General features: G+C 39.8%; 1 protein-coding gene across 1 annotated transcript in view; it reads right to left on the minus strand.

Moving 5' to 3' along the window:
• LOC149179351 (uncharacterized) overlaps positions 1-13,937 on the minus strand; it is a 136,096-nt gene extending 122,159 nt beyond the window's left edge. The window contains exon 1 of the mRNA XM_089422428.1: positions 12,042-13,937. Coding sequence (XP_089278554.1) covers positions 12,042-13,505 — 1,464 coding nt within the window. The 5' untranslated portion in view covers positions 13,506-13,937. The remainder of the gene's footprint in view (positions 1-12,041) is intronic.
• Between the last annotated feature and the right edge of the window lie 1,584 nt (positions 13,938-15,521).

The raw sequence follows: 15,521 nt of genomic DNA on the forward strand, positions 1-15,521 counted from the left end.
GGTCAAATATTTCAATCACAAAAAGTAGAGAGACTTACCAAGAACATTCAATACAAGGAATGAAAACTAGTAAAACAAAGTAAAAGACATGGTAATCTAGGCTTCTATTGTAGCTGACTGTTGAATTTTGGACAATTAGATTGTGTCCCAATAAAACAGTAACAAAAACATCAGTAGCTGATACTCAATAGTTCAATGAATATCATGTTCTTGACATAAAAGTCTATGGCAATGCTTCATAATAATATGAAAGCACCCCTAACATTGGACTCAATGCTACAGAAACAGGAGAGCAAAAAAGATTCACATCTAGTGAGGGGCATCATGCTCGCCCTCCTTGCCTGTGAAAATCTGTCAACTAGTTGTGTAGTTACCCATAGGATACCCATGCAATGGGAAAGGAACTGCCACACCTAAAATCAAGTGGAAAATTCTAGCAAGTGCCTAAAAGAGGACTCATTATAAGCTTATTGGAGATTAAGAGGACTAGCTATGAGTTTCTTTGGAGATTTAACAGGCTAGCTATGAGTTTCTTTGGAGATTTAGAAGCAAGTTATTGCCCACAATAATTGAATGCACAGAAGGCAGTTCAATCGAGATGATGCCAGCTGTTCATAAAATGATGAAGAGGCCATGAAGTAGAGATGCTCCCACATACACACAGTAAATGCTTAAAATAAAAGTAACACGGTACGTTAGAAAATCATGCATACGGATCCAAACCAGCAAAAACACAATAATCAAACTTATGCAGTGTACAACAAGGAAAAATGCAAATCCCAAAATAATCTCTTAAACAAATCAAGGAAAGGAAAACTGAAGCTAGTATGACATTTTTTTAATTTTCAGTAAAAAAAAATTACTTGCATTCTTATGATAAAAAATTTGACTAAGTATTGATTATAGATACTCTATAATAATATGGATCTTCAGAAAAACACAAAATAGAAATAATATTTTTCAAAATTCAAAATTCCTGTCTGTGACAATGGTTGAATTGAGTCATACATTTCTTCAACAGCTGTAGGACGGAGCTATAAGCCGCTCATAATAGGTTTTCCTAATGATAATGTACATGTCAAATCAATACAGTTAGTCTTGCAGGAATGATAGAGACAAATATGTTATTCCATGAACTTATGAAAATAATGGTAGATATTGCCGCCTTCTATGCCCAGTATGTCTCTTCACCTCATATCAGGTGACAATTTATTTTGCAGCTAATAATTTTATTTTCCAAGAAAAATCTCACAAGGACACCAAGGGACGTTTTCCTACATTTATGAATGGTATCCCTAATAAAGCTGAGGCATAGACTAGTGCATCCCACCCAAGACAATTTAAACTGGGCATCTGCTGCCACAGAACTAACCAAATGCCCAATAAATTTGACAACAACCGTTGAGATATCCCTTGCGCTTTTTATATAGCTAATAATGTGTCAATCAACTTTACTATTCACTAATTAATCTACCTAAGGTTGATGTGTATGCAAAACCTACCTTGGGATCATTTGAAATGTTTTGACAGAAAGATTAATATGTATGCATCAAAAAACATCATGATGTAGTCATCCCTGTGACTATGCATGCTTTTCATGTGCCTTCCAAAATCTGAGATTCTTAAGAATGCAATTTTCCCATTAATTAAAAAATAATCTCTGCCAATGTAAGGGTTACACATCTCTCCAAAACTGAATGATACAACTTGCATCCATCAACTTAATTACTAGAAGCAAAAACACTTCATAGGTCATGAATCATGTCTTGGTCATCACAAGCTTCAGAGAGAATCCAGAAATTAAAATACCAATGCTGCACTATCATTGAGAAAAAAACACAAACAATGCATCAGTATTCACTCAAAACTTTCAACACAAAGCCAATGAAGACATACAAGTAGCCACAACTAATTCAATCTCATGATGCAAAATAATAGCGTAATAATTGGATCCAGCTCAGTGTTACTTGGGAGCGGGAGTGGGAGCGGGAGCGGAGAGCGGGAGCGGAAGCGGGAGCGGAAGCGGGAGCGGGAGCGACCATTTTCAGAAGCTCCCGGTTTGGGAGCGAATCCCGGAGCGATTTTTTAAAAATATATATATATTTTATATTTTTTAATTTTTGATACATATATGTCAACAAAAACATGTAGAATGATGAAATAGACATAAAAAACATAAAAAAACATAAATTGATCATTGAACCATATCACATCAATCATCTAGAAATTATAATCGTCATCAACCTTAGTAAAATAATAAATTAAAATAACATTCAATTCAATAACATTTATCATCATTGATCACCAAAGTAACAAGTTGTACTTGTAAGCCAAGTTTAACCATTACAAGAAGTAATATCGAAGATATTTCTAAGTCCTAACTTCTAACTGTTAACATGATATGAAATGTTAAAAATTTATAAAATGAAACATGAATAATGAGATGAAATGAAACAACTTTAGTCTTTCACAAAGCATCATATTCATAATTCACAATCATTACCAATGAGTTATAATTGCCAAGGCCCAACTTCAAACTTCAAATTTTCATTGTCACAGTGATATAATGTTTACAAAAAATATCATAATGTCATAATGATATGAAAGAGTCAAGAGTCAAGAGTCAAGGACTCAAAACTCAACACTGAACAGTTATGAAAACTAAAGTGACAAGTCTAATAGAAACTAAAAAAGACAAGTAAACTGTAAATCTACAAGTGGCCCTTGCCACGAGAGTCTCCAGGAGTATAAGTAGGTCTTGGCGGTCTTCTAGGAGTCTCCCGCCCAGACCGACGACCAGAACTAGAGCCTCCACGCGAGGGTGTCGATGGAGGTGGCGACAGCAATGGAACAAGACTCGGGCCCCGAGAACTGCTACTGGATGGTGGAGGTGGAGGTGGCATGGCTGCTGCAGCTGCTTCAGCTTCATCCCGTACAAGCTCATCTTCTAGTTCTTCCATATGTACAATGCCATCCTCTAAATTGTCGTCCTCAGGGTGATTGTCCCAAATTTTATATGTGGGATCTTCATTAGCCCGATCACAGTAATGGCTCAACAACCTCAAATTGTAGTGCACATAAACCAAGCTTTCTGCTCGGTTTTCGTTGAGCCTGTTTCTTTTCACATTATGTATATAACTGTAGGTGCTCCAACACCTCTCTGCAGAAGAAGAAATTACAACCTGTGCAAGAACTTTCAATGCCAATTTTCGCAAAAGTCCGTCGCCGCCATATGTTTCCCACCATGTGAGAGAATCAAATTTATCTTTGTCGTCCATTGCATGGAAGTTACCATACAAACCACTGCCAGTGAAGTATCTGCCTATTTCAAGGCGCACAGCTGCACATTCCTCCCTGTCAGGCACCAACTTTTCTAATGCATCCAGATATCCTTTAGTTACCTCTCGATCTAAATGGGGTTTGGTCCTAACACCACCCCCTGCTGCAGGTTTGCCCAACCAAGAATCTGAGTAGTATTTTGGCGTAAGGATATACGCCAAGCAATGTAGTGGAAGGTTAAGCTTTTTCCACCGTTCACACACACAATCGTGAATCAGATTGTACAAGTCGGGATCTCTGTTATTAACAATGTCTTTTATTTCCCCCAACATGGTATCCATTTGCTCATACACCTCGCCAATCACTGGTTTGTCTGTATCTGCAAACCGAATCATGTTATAAATTGGCTTGGTGAAATCCAATACCTGTCTCACAGCTGTCCAAAACTGCCCATCAAGAGCGGCCTCCTCCACCGTTTCAAAACCTGCAATGTCAGCTACATTTGTAGCCCTTTCCTTTAACACCTGCCAATTTGGACTTGATACCATGCTAGCTAAACCCTCTCTTACCTTCAAAAGGCGCCTGAAGGTGAGGTAATAGCTACCAAATCTAGTCCTCGCAATCTTCAGCAACTCCAATCTCGAGTGACTGCGGAAAAGGCCATGGGTATTGCTATGATTTGTAATAAATTTTATCATTTTTTTTCCTCTCTTGTACAAATCCCCAATCCATTGGTATTGTTCATTTTTGTTTTTGACAATATCATGCAACAGAAGGTTCAATGTGTGAACCAAACATCCAGACCAAAATATGTTCGGGTATCTATCCTCAATAATTGCTCCCGCTGCCTTACAATTAGGAGCATTATCAGTGATGACTTGGATGACATTGTATGGGCCAATACGCTCAATTGTTTCAAGCAATGCTTCTGCAATGTTGATAGCGGTCTTGAACTTGTCTGAGTAATCATGTGCAGCTAGAAAAATGGGACCACTTCGGGACACAGCAAGAACACTTATCAATGGCTTGCCTTTTACATTTGTCCATCCATCAGATACAATGGACACCCCATTGTCAGTCCAAGAACTTGTCATTTTATTCAAAGAATGTGATATTTTTGCTTTTTCATGATCAAGGCCAACTGTTCTTGCCTTGTCATACCCAGGGCTCTTGTATCCTTTAGGGGCATCATTTATGGCAGAAACCATTTCGTGCCAATAAGGTGAGCGTAGAACATTGAATGGTATCCCATTTGCATAGAGAAACCTGTAAATTTTTGAATCCACATCATTCCTACACCCCTCATCAAGGAAATCTGATATGGTTCTACGGCGTAAAGATGATGACCCTGAGCCTCCATGTCCATATCCACTGCCTTGGGAGGATGCTGAAGGAGTTCTTTGTGAGCTTGGTTCAAAGAAACCCCTTGATCTTTTTGCTTTGTATTGGGCGTCCTCCTCTTCCTTTATGTATTTGGCTCTATCAACTGTTGACACCGCGTCACAAGTTCTGATTCCTATTTGTTTCTCTCCATCCCATGCCCTTTTCCCGCAAAGGTGTCTTCTCAAACGGGTGTATGAGCCTGTGAAATCAGTGTTGCAATGGGGGCAATGAAATTTAGTGGTTCCACCCCCTCTCCCTGTTTCAGGACTCTGAACATATTTCCACAATGGAGTTTGGTCTTGTTTAGTTTTTTGACCCTCATGTTCACCCTCCACATCCTCCTCACTGGGGTTTTCACCTATTTGACTTCCTCCGGCTTCTTCATCCACCTCTTCAGTTTCAGGCCCCCTCCGTTTCCTACTCTCCACCACCATAATAACCAGAAAGGGGACCAGGAAGAGGAAAATGCCAATAAAAATGCTCAGGTCCATCGTGTTTGATGTTTGTAGGGTTTGAGTCTTGAATCTGCAAATTAATTTAGTTTATTGGGATTAATTCATTTAATTTATTAATTTAATTTAAATTAATGATCTTTAAACTCAAACAGGTAAATGAAACTAACAAAATTAACTACCTAACCAGCTAAACTAACTAAATGATTAAGTTACTTACCTCTGCAAGCTTGCTCCTCGCTCCTTGGCACTTGCTCCTCGCTCCTCAGCTCTGGCTCCTTGCTCCTCAGCTCTTGCTCCTTGCTCCTTTGCTCTCAAACTCAAGCTCAATCTCATTGAAATGATTTTGTTTTGGCCCATTGGGCTTATAAATCCAAAAAAATTAGTTTAATTTTTTGTTTTTTTCGGGTCCGCGGATTTTTTTTCCGCCGAATCGCTCCCGGAAATTTAAAATTCGCTCCCGGAGCGTTTTTTAATGCCCGGGAGCGATCAGGGAGCGATCGCTCCCCGATCGCTCCCGGGCATTAAAAAGCGCTCCGGGAGCGCGGGAGCGATCGCTCCCTGAAGCGCTCCCTCACAGACCAGGGAGCGCAAATTTTTTTACGGGAGCGCGCTCCCGAAAATCGCTCCCGTCCGGGAGCGATTTGGGGAGCGCGCTCCCGACCCGCTCCCGAGCCGCTCCCGCCCGGAGCGCGCTTCGGGAGCGGGTTCGTAGGGGGGGGGGCCGCTCCCCCGCATCACTGATCCAGCTATGTAGGTGTATGGATCATAGCCTATCAGCCTTATCAGTCCTCAAATAAGCCCATTTACCTCCACCTCCTAACTTAAGATAAATGAATGTAACTACTTCTTTGCAAATTGAAATATCTAATTTGTTGATTATTCCCAAGGACTACAAGAATCCCTAGCAACTAGTGTACGATACATAGTTGTTATATTTTGGAGTTACTCCAAAAGTGTTTTCACCTAACAAGGTGAGTCAAGGTCTCCTAGTCTCTTGGTCATACTTGATGGACATATGGATGGCTCAGATTCAATGGATGCTTGACCTTGAATAGAGTACTAGCAAAACACGCTAATCTAGGAAGTTGCTATCATGTGTGCATAATGACTAACCTATAGAGTGCACACAATGGGGGAATCAGTTGCATGATTATGAGAGGTACCTACCTAGGATCATGAGCAATAGGCACTTAGAGGAAGGCACTTAGCCCTAAGAGAATGGAACCATGTCAAATACACCTTGGACGTTGGATACTTGACTTGAGGACACTTGGGGCAAGGAGAATATGCCATGGGGGTTGGTTGTGGATGGAGACACATACATTGAGGAAAGCATTAGAGTAAGTAACCACTCTAGAACACATGTTTAGGAGCACTGAACACAAGGGGACATATGGCACACAAGAGGAAGAGCAACTTGCATAAGGACACTTGGAGAATGAAACATAATGTAAGAGTGAGTGTTGGGTTGATAGCTTGTTGGATAGCACACTATCTTGGAGGAGGGGCATTAGGCCTATTACTGCTCAAACTAGCAAGGGGTCCTAGAGGGGCACTTGCTAGGTCAAGAGCAACAATGAAGCTAAAGCCCACTGCCACCACCACTAAAGATTCCTACTCTTTACAGACTTTCACCGATGGGAGGATACCCGATATACAGAGACTCGAGAGTCACTTATAAAGGATAGATCAACTAAGACGGATGTGAAGTGACCTCGGGGACCCTTTCCTAAGGAAGGCTCATGAATAGGACTTGCTTGTTTCTTAAGCAGGGTACAAGGTTTCCCAGGAGAAGGGGATGAGGATTTAAGGGCTAGGTTTAAGGAGTGTGAATTGTAAAGGAGCTTCCAAAACCCTAAAATCCTTGTTGAACTTGGTTTCCCAAGTGGTTTTTTAAGAGTTGACTTTTCAAAGGTATGGGACCACACAGGACCAAGTGGACCCAAGTTAGGTTAAGGGAAAGGAGTATAGCAACCAATGATAGACTTGACCTAAATAAGGAGGAGAATGGGACCAAAGAATTGATTTTCAGTTGAAGGTGCAAAATAATCCCTATGAGGAACTAGCCTAGGGAAACTTAGGGCAAAAACCAATCTCGACGCTAGGGCTTGGGATATCTCATAACCCCATTGTCGGAATTTCCTCAAATTTGGAGGAGGCCCAAGAGACACACCAGCACATTAGAGGCCAAGAGATCAAATTTTTCTTATGGGTGATTTGTCGGGAAAATGATGCCCTAGGAGCCCTAATGTGGCTAGACCTAGAATAAAGAAGGAGAGGTGAAGAAAAATGTTTCTTTAAGTGATCACCTTATGGTAGACCAATGCCTAATCCCTTGGGGAGATTGGATTCAAGAAGAATATGAAGATAGACTTCGTTTCTAGGTCAAGGAGGCTCTAATATCAACTTTGCTTGTCATTTAGGGCAAAGGAGAGCAACCTTAAAAGCTTTTATACTTCGTTTGCAAGGTGAAGTGGATTGTCAAGATAAATTCAATCATAGAATTATCCCTGGGAGAATTCGTTCAACATACATGGCCCATACATAGAGATATGTTATATAGATACATCATTCTACAATTTCGCAGTAAATGCATGCAGCAACTAACTCTAGTATAGCGAAATTCTCATTATAAATGCATGTGACAAAGTAAAAGAATAATAGCATTAAATATGTACTTACATGTAAGAGAATATATCCAACCACCAATAAACTTGCCAATCATGAATCTCCAAGAAAAGAAAAGACAATCCATACATCAAAATTCATCCATGTTCCAAAATTTCGTCCACCAAGAAGGAATAGCGAAAACCTCAAGAGAGACACAAGCCAAACCAAGTGATGATGAGAAATGGACTCTCATCATTTGTACTTATACACTCCTAATGAGTTCGATTTAGTTACTTGAGCCTACATTAGCCCCTCAATAAAAATAATGTGCAAATAACTAACTTTTGGTGACAAGCCCACCAAACTAGCTCATGAACAAAATAACAAGTCTCTCAAGAGGTCGAATGATCAACAATTACATATTGTTGGGCTCTCTAAGAAGCCTAATGAAGTCCATAAATGCCATAATGATGAATAGGAATTCCAAAAGTAATGGACAAGGGGTTGGCCCCTTGTTCTCAACATAATAAACCTATGGTGCGCCGAACGAGTGTGAGGGCACACAAGTAACCTCATGGGTTTTCAAATAAGTCGAAGATGCATGTAAACCATATGTAAGGGCTCAGATGATGGTGTAAGTGATGCCACATCAGCATACAAATCTTGGGTCATCTACCAAGTGCATGGTACAACTGTGGGGCTCGCTGGGCAAAGGTGAACCAGGTGCATCTTTCTCATCCAATAGGTGAATCTCGAGCAATCTCTAAACATCTTTGGGGATCCATGGAGTGTTGTCTACTGTTGTGGAGGCCCATGGCTCTCAACACACACCCTACATGTGCCAATGTAGCCCTCTGGAGGGTTAGGACCACGTATAGAGAGACCACCTTCAATCCTGCATAAGATCCAATGAGTCCCCTAGCCTTCCAATACAACAATTCATTAAGGAAATCAAGTAAAAGAGCTTACAAACCATGGACAATAAATGGGGATTTCATAATGGCATGCCCTTCCATAATGGGCTTTGGCATGTGCTAATGTCTCCAAGCGCCAAATGGGGTTAACCAAGTATCCTATTAGGTGGTTTCTACTTCTAAAGGGGATAGTATGTCTAAGGTACATCCTTTAAAAGGTGGTGGCACGTGATAAAGAGATGAATGGAGTAGGGAATGAGAAGGGGCAGCCCTAGGTCACATGTTGGGGTACAAGGGTATATAATTTATATGAGGGAGCAATCATGGTATATGAGGTGCCTCAGCCTTGATTTTTCAACCCTTCTTTCTATGTTTTTTCCTTTTATGATTTTTCTTTAATTAATTGCTCAAGGCTCGAGGGGTAAGAGCATGATGTGTGAAATATAGCGATGGATACCCCCTTTAAGGTATAGCAGTTCATTGCCCACCAGGGCTTGGGATAATCATGGGTTCCTAAATGATAAAGGAGGCTCATCTAGGGCCTGTAGGAACCAGGGTGATGGCCATGATGATGGGATAGAGCTCATTTATTGGCTTTTGCCCACGTGCTAAATGTGTTTGACCCAGCCATCTTTTGCGTTTTGTGGTACATTTTTCTGTTGAATGTGGCCAATTATGCTTTTACTTTTCTTTTCAGCTGCATCAACCTCTGGAGCATCATTACAAGCCCAACCCAAGGTGTGGGCAAGGGGAAGGGGGAAGTTAACCCTATGTGGACCTAGTGGAGGAATGTGGACCTAGGTGGGAGAAATGATGAATGGGGTTATAATGAGAGGAAGGTGAGTAATATATATGGATGAGGGTGCGGGACCACGCAACCAAAATCAGGGTTTCACATGTAATACCATCCCTAAAGCCCAAAGGTCAATAAAAGAAATCCCACGAGACTACGGTCCAAGGTTAACATCCCAAAGAAGTCTAGGGGACAAGAGCACAGACCTAGCCCATTCTTTCCACTGAATCCCCCCATTAATCCATGCCAAGCAAACTACAACACTCAATTACCAAATGACAAAGCATACCTTTAGGTTCGTGAGGCCCACCTTCAAACATACGATAATGGCAGATGGGTGAGGGACCACATGGCCAACTCAAGTGGCGGAGAAATGGCACAACAAGCTAGTTGGTGGTTGCAAGGGGCAACTAGTTATCAGTTGAGGACCATCTTGAAGAAAAAAAAATTCTCCGAGGGATATCACCCACAAAATGGTGGGTAAAAAGGCCCAAGGGCCATCATGCTTGGAGGGCGCAAAACCTTAGGGTTGGGTAAAAACTTAGCATGACACTTGTCATTTTTGTATTGCAAGGCATTCCATGAGGAGTTGCCTTGTTGACTTAGATATAGTGTTACTTGCATGGACTTAGTCCATGTTTTATGTCAATCTACCTTACCTATTCTATACAATGGGAGGATAGAGCCTTTGTTGTTACTCATTATTGATGTACTAAATGTTTTATCTTTGTAATTGTCTTGAAGAAATCTTGTAGGGAACAAGACCTAGGATTTGTGATGTACCCTAAAGAAGAAGAGCTAAGATTTATGTGATATAAATGCTAAAGCAAGAGCATGGAGAGCTAAAGGAGCAGAGGAGTCTTGGAGCTTGATACAATGCCTAGTTTGAAGAAGAATTGGAGCTTATGTTGATATATTATTGATTGATATTCCATTGTAACATTGTTTAGAGGTCTTGGTGCTTGTATGATGTAATAGAAGAAGACCTAGAATTTGTGGGATGCAAACCCTAGGATGGACAAGAAACTTGGTAGGCTAGAGTTAGGGTTTGTCTTGGAGCCTTTGTACCTATGTGATGCAAGAAGGCTTAGGGTTTGAGTAATGTAAACCTTAAAGTAAGACATGAACACTAGAGGACCGACGAACACTGGTAGTTTGTCTAATGCAAACTTGAGAATCTCTTAGAAGAATTGTGATGCAAATGGACTATCATGGGTGAATCTGTTGAAGTTAATACTAGCTTGTTGTTGAGCCTTTGGAGGGGCTAAGAGTAACTTGGTGAGATGTCTCACTAGGGCCATAATTGTTGTTGAAGGTTCATTATTAATGGTGGATGCAAGGCTAGGGTTTGGCGAAATTGAAGGCTCAAATTCAAAATTCACTGAACTCAAAGCAAATTTGAACAAATTCATTAAAGCACGCCAAACTTTGAGCCAAATTAGAATTTGAATGTTAAATCAGATATACTCCCCTACAAATCCAATTAGGTTCATGAAACCAAATTTCTTAATGCCGACATTTCTTACCAAATTTTCATTGTCAATTTTTTGTCGAACTTCAAGGTCATTAACTCAAAGATGAAATTGAACCAAGTGGCCTAGGGTCCTAGCTTGTGATAAGTGGATAAGGTATGTTATACCAACTTATGATGAGCTGATGGTATGAACTTGTATCTCCATTATGTTGTAATATGAAGTGTACCTTTGCTGTCCAAATATTGTCATTGCAAATCAGACTTAAATTTCTCATGTCAATAAGCAGTTTCTAGGGTTGTTTGGTATGTTGACTTATCATCAACAGTTAGTCGATATGTTAAATGATTTAACAAGCTAAGAAAATAAAACACTAAATGAGCAGATTTAGGGTTGTAATGAACCCGTTGTTATAAAGTATTTCCCAGATCGATTTGTGAAGGGGATTGAGCCCTTCAAGCTGTGAATCTTCTCCCCTTGAAGTGCATTGTTTCAGTGTTTGTTTTCTTGGACTGCCTGGTGTTTTTTGTTGGACAGAAGTAAAATATATGCTGCTGTTATTAATATTTCAGAATCAGCCTTAAGACTGAAAGTTGACAGAAAACAAATCCAGGGACCCTCGAGTATTGAGGTGAAATTTCCTGAATTTGGTTTAGGCCTAGATTTTTGCAATTTCCACAATAGTTAAACTTTCAATGGAATTACAAATCCCCTGCAGCACAATACTTGAAAGTGCCAACTAAAACTACAATTACCTTATTTAAAGGGCCATTATCATTCAACTGTTTAAACAGCAGTACATAACCATTATGATAAACCTCATTCATTGTGTGTAAAACCAAAGCATTGAAGGTTTTTACAGCTTCTGCTCTTTTTTCAGAGCAGTTAATGCCTATGAATAGGCGTCCACTGCGCTGTACACTTGGGCATTGTTTGGCTATTGTCATTCATGGATGGCAAGACTACACAAATTCAGACATGGAGGACCTGAACTTATATCACTTTTTCGATAGAATCAAATACCTAAGGTAAAATATAACGAGCATTGCAAATCATACAAACTTGAATCAAGTATAATGATAAACAGTATATCTATATATCTATGTCCGCAGAACGAAAAAAATGTTCGTAATACCTGCTTTGAAAATTCAAACTCTATCTGATCATCATAGTCATCATCGTTATCAGATGATGAAGATGTTTCATCTTCTTCACTCTCAGAGACGTCAAAATAGTCATCTGAAAAAGACTCAGATTCACTTTTCTCTTGATCCTCCTCGTTCCCACAGTCCTTTTTTCGGAATTCTTCCACGGTAGTGCTTCGCTTCCCTCCTGTTCCAAAAATGGAATCCTGATTTGATTTCCATTTCTTTCGATCATCACTATCCTCCTTTCTTCGTGGTACCTCAATAACATCCGGTTCGTCTTCGACATTAACATTCTCTCCACAGTACTTGGGCTTGCTCCCTTCTCTCTTTTTCTTTGAAGTACTCACCCCATTATCATTAGATTTGCGGCTACCCGAAGCCGCGCGAGTCTCTACCTCCAAGTGTGCTCTCACTTGCTCTTTCTTTTCTTTTACATGTGCTACCCCCTGAGTATCTACGTCGCCCTGGCCCATGTACATATTTTCTACTGAAGTAGCTAAGCTATGGTTCTTCTTGCAATCCTTTTTCTTCTTTTTCAGCTTTACTGCCTGTTTATTCTCATGGCCTCCGTATGTGCACATGTCTCCATCTAAGGTAAACTTATTTTTCTTCTTTTTAATCTCCAACTCGCCCACCATTTTATCCTCATGACCCTCTTTTGTATATAATGTTTCATCCATATCAACAAACCTGTCATCCAGTTCCTGTTCTTTCTTCTTTTTCTTCTTCTTCTTTTTCTTCTTCTGGGAATCATCCAGACCAGTCAATGTTTCATCCATATCAACAAACCTGTCATCCAGTTCCTGTTCTTTCTTCTTTTTCTTCTTCTTCTTTTTCTTCTTCTGGGAATCATCCAGACCAGTTTTTGTTACAATGTCCAAAGCCTCCAACCCATGGGTATTCTCGTGTCCATGTTCATCCGCAGTCACATTATCAGAAAACCCAATGGCCATTTCTCCCTGTTTTGACCTATCCTTGTTTCCATTTTTTCTTCCCTTTGTTGATGTCTGCGCTGAATTGGAATTTGACAAAAGGCCAACAGCATCAGTTTCTTCCTTCTGTCTGTTTGTTTTACCTTCGTCATTTTTCTGTTTTTTGTCCGCGTTGAGTTCATCACTTTTCTTGGCCTGTTCATTTGTGCCGTCTTTTTCTTCCTCTGCCTCCTCATCTTGATTGAGATGATAGTAAAACTGGTGCAATTTGTTTGTTTCACTCTTTTTTTTGGGTCTGCCTCTCTTATCGAAAGCTAAAGAAGAAGATTCAGAGAAATTCTTATCAGAGAACATACGGTGGAACCTAGAGTCAATAGATACCTTGGAATTGTTTCTGGGCAGCCGCATAAATCGAGGGTCTGAATGTAGGTGGACGAAGCGTTTATCTGTAATGATTCCATCCAATTCCGACCCATCTTCTTCTTGGTCGTGGTTCCCCCCCTTCCCCTTCCCCTTCATTTTGACTAGTATTACTCGGAATTTCTCGGCTTCCGCCTCTGTACTTGCAGTCAATTAACTGTTCAAGCTTTTATCACAATATTCGAGTTTCACCAAAAACAAGTATTCCCTCGTTCGTTTTCAAGCGGTACCAGATTTCTCTTCTGAAATCAAAAACCCGGCCTGATTTCTCTTCTGATATCAAACCCCGACTATAGGGTAACTACTTCCCCATAATCCTCACATGAAAACACGCAGGTTTATATTTAACCTAAAGAAAACTAGCCCTGCACCGAACGATGCCCATTGCAAATGACCACATGAAAATATTTCGGTTAAGTAACAATCCATTAATAGCTATGATACGCCAACTAGTAACACCGTCGTGCCTTTTAAATGTTTATAAAACTGAACAGTACGCTTTAGTTTTCCATCTTTGTTCCATATTGTCACGGCTTCTTGTGTTCTGAATATCCTTGTGTTTTGTCTCATTTTCCATTAGTCCACTTATTTCTCTTCTTCTTCTATTCCTCCACGCTGTTTTAGCCACCGTCGTCTTCCCTATTTTGTTAATAGCCATCACTTCACCTTCTGTGCTTCCACGTCGTTTTAGCTATTGTATTTTCCTATTTTGTTAATAACGGCAGACCCATAAAGTTTCGTAACCAAATTTCTAAATTTAAACTTTGTAATTTAAGCATTTCAAATATCCTAAGAGTTTTTGAAAACCCTAAAGACATTTATGCATTCAAAAATTCTTTTCTAAATAACAAAAATACACTATTTCATAATTTTTTTTTACCACCAAATTCAAACCCCTAAAAAATATAAAATGTATACTAACTTGCTCCCATGAAAATGTGTGTGGGTTAGGCATATTGTGGTTATTAAACAAACTATTAACACTCACAACTATAGAATGCCAAAGCTTTCTAAAATTTTGAAACAAATGGCAATGGAAGCACCAGCGTTGTTATCTTGAGTGCGGTAACCGAGTTTCGGTTCACACGTTGCCGCTCATTTTTTGTTTGTGATTTTCCCCTATTAAGAGGCATCATGAGCAGGTTAGGGCAGCCCCTGGATCTCAAGAAGTAAGTATATAATTCACCCCCAGTTCGGTTAAACTAAACGTATGTTTGGATCCATTATTGTTGCTTCAGTACATACACCGGATGGTTTCTGTAAGTAGGCGTTTTGCATGGGTAGTTTACTTTTCAGTGGCATGGACCATCTTCTCCATCACTTACCTTCAACAAAACATAGTGTTGAATCAATAGTCATGTCATCCTTCTCTTCATTGGGAAGTGACCTTAGTCATCATCTAGTTATCCTTTATACTGCTACCTTTTTCCAAGTCATGTTCCTTCAGGATCTTCCATCCAATCTTAGTTGTAGATGAACTTCTACAACCCTCTTTCGGTAGTCTTGTTACAACCCAACCAAATGTTTTCTATCAAAAATAAAAAATGAATATCAAATCAACATCACCTCTTTATGATGGCCCTTTGTCATGACATATGCTTCTAGCAACATCAATATCCTTTCACACATTGTATGAATCCATCTCCAAGACATACATTACCAAGGTTCTCCTTCTCCAACATACATATCAGGGTCTTCATACCTTCTCCATGGAGATGTCATAGCTAATCCTTCTTATTATCAAATGTTGATCACTTATCTTATCTCACATGACTATAGATACATCTTTCACGAACTCTTCTTTCACCTTCTTCACATATTGCTTTCTTAGGATCTTCTATGCATAGTTCCTTCATCATAGGAACCATGATTGCCAACTTCCTCATATTCTTCATGAGGTCATATTATGTTGATTTCATCTTGTCAATATGTAGAAGAGTTCAAGGCATATTGTCTACATGCCTTCATGTATCTTTGTAAAGGAAGAGTTTTCTTCATCATGCTCATGAGATAGAGCATTCTACCCATTTTATCTACAACCATATGATGACTTTATCTATCTGTTACCAAATATATATAGACCTCTTCTTTTATTTGGCCACCTAGACTTTCTCC

Source organism: Pinus tabuliformis, chromosome 4_1, assembly GCF_031772625.1.
Source record: "Pinus tabuliformis cultivar Carrire ecotype Pingquan chromosome 4_1, CPIR1, whole genome shotgun sequence".
Classification (NCBI taxonomy): Eukaryota; Viridiplantae; Streptophyta; class Pinopsida; order Pinales; family Pinaceae; genus Pinus; species Pinus tabuliformis.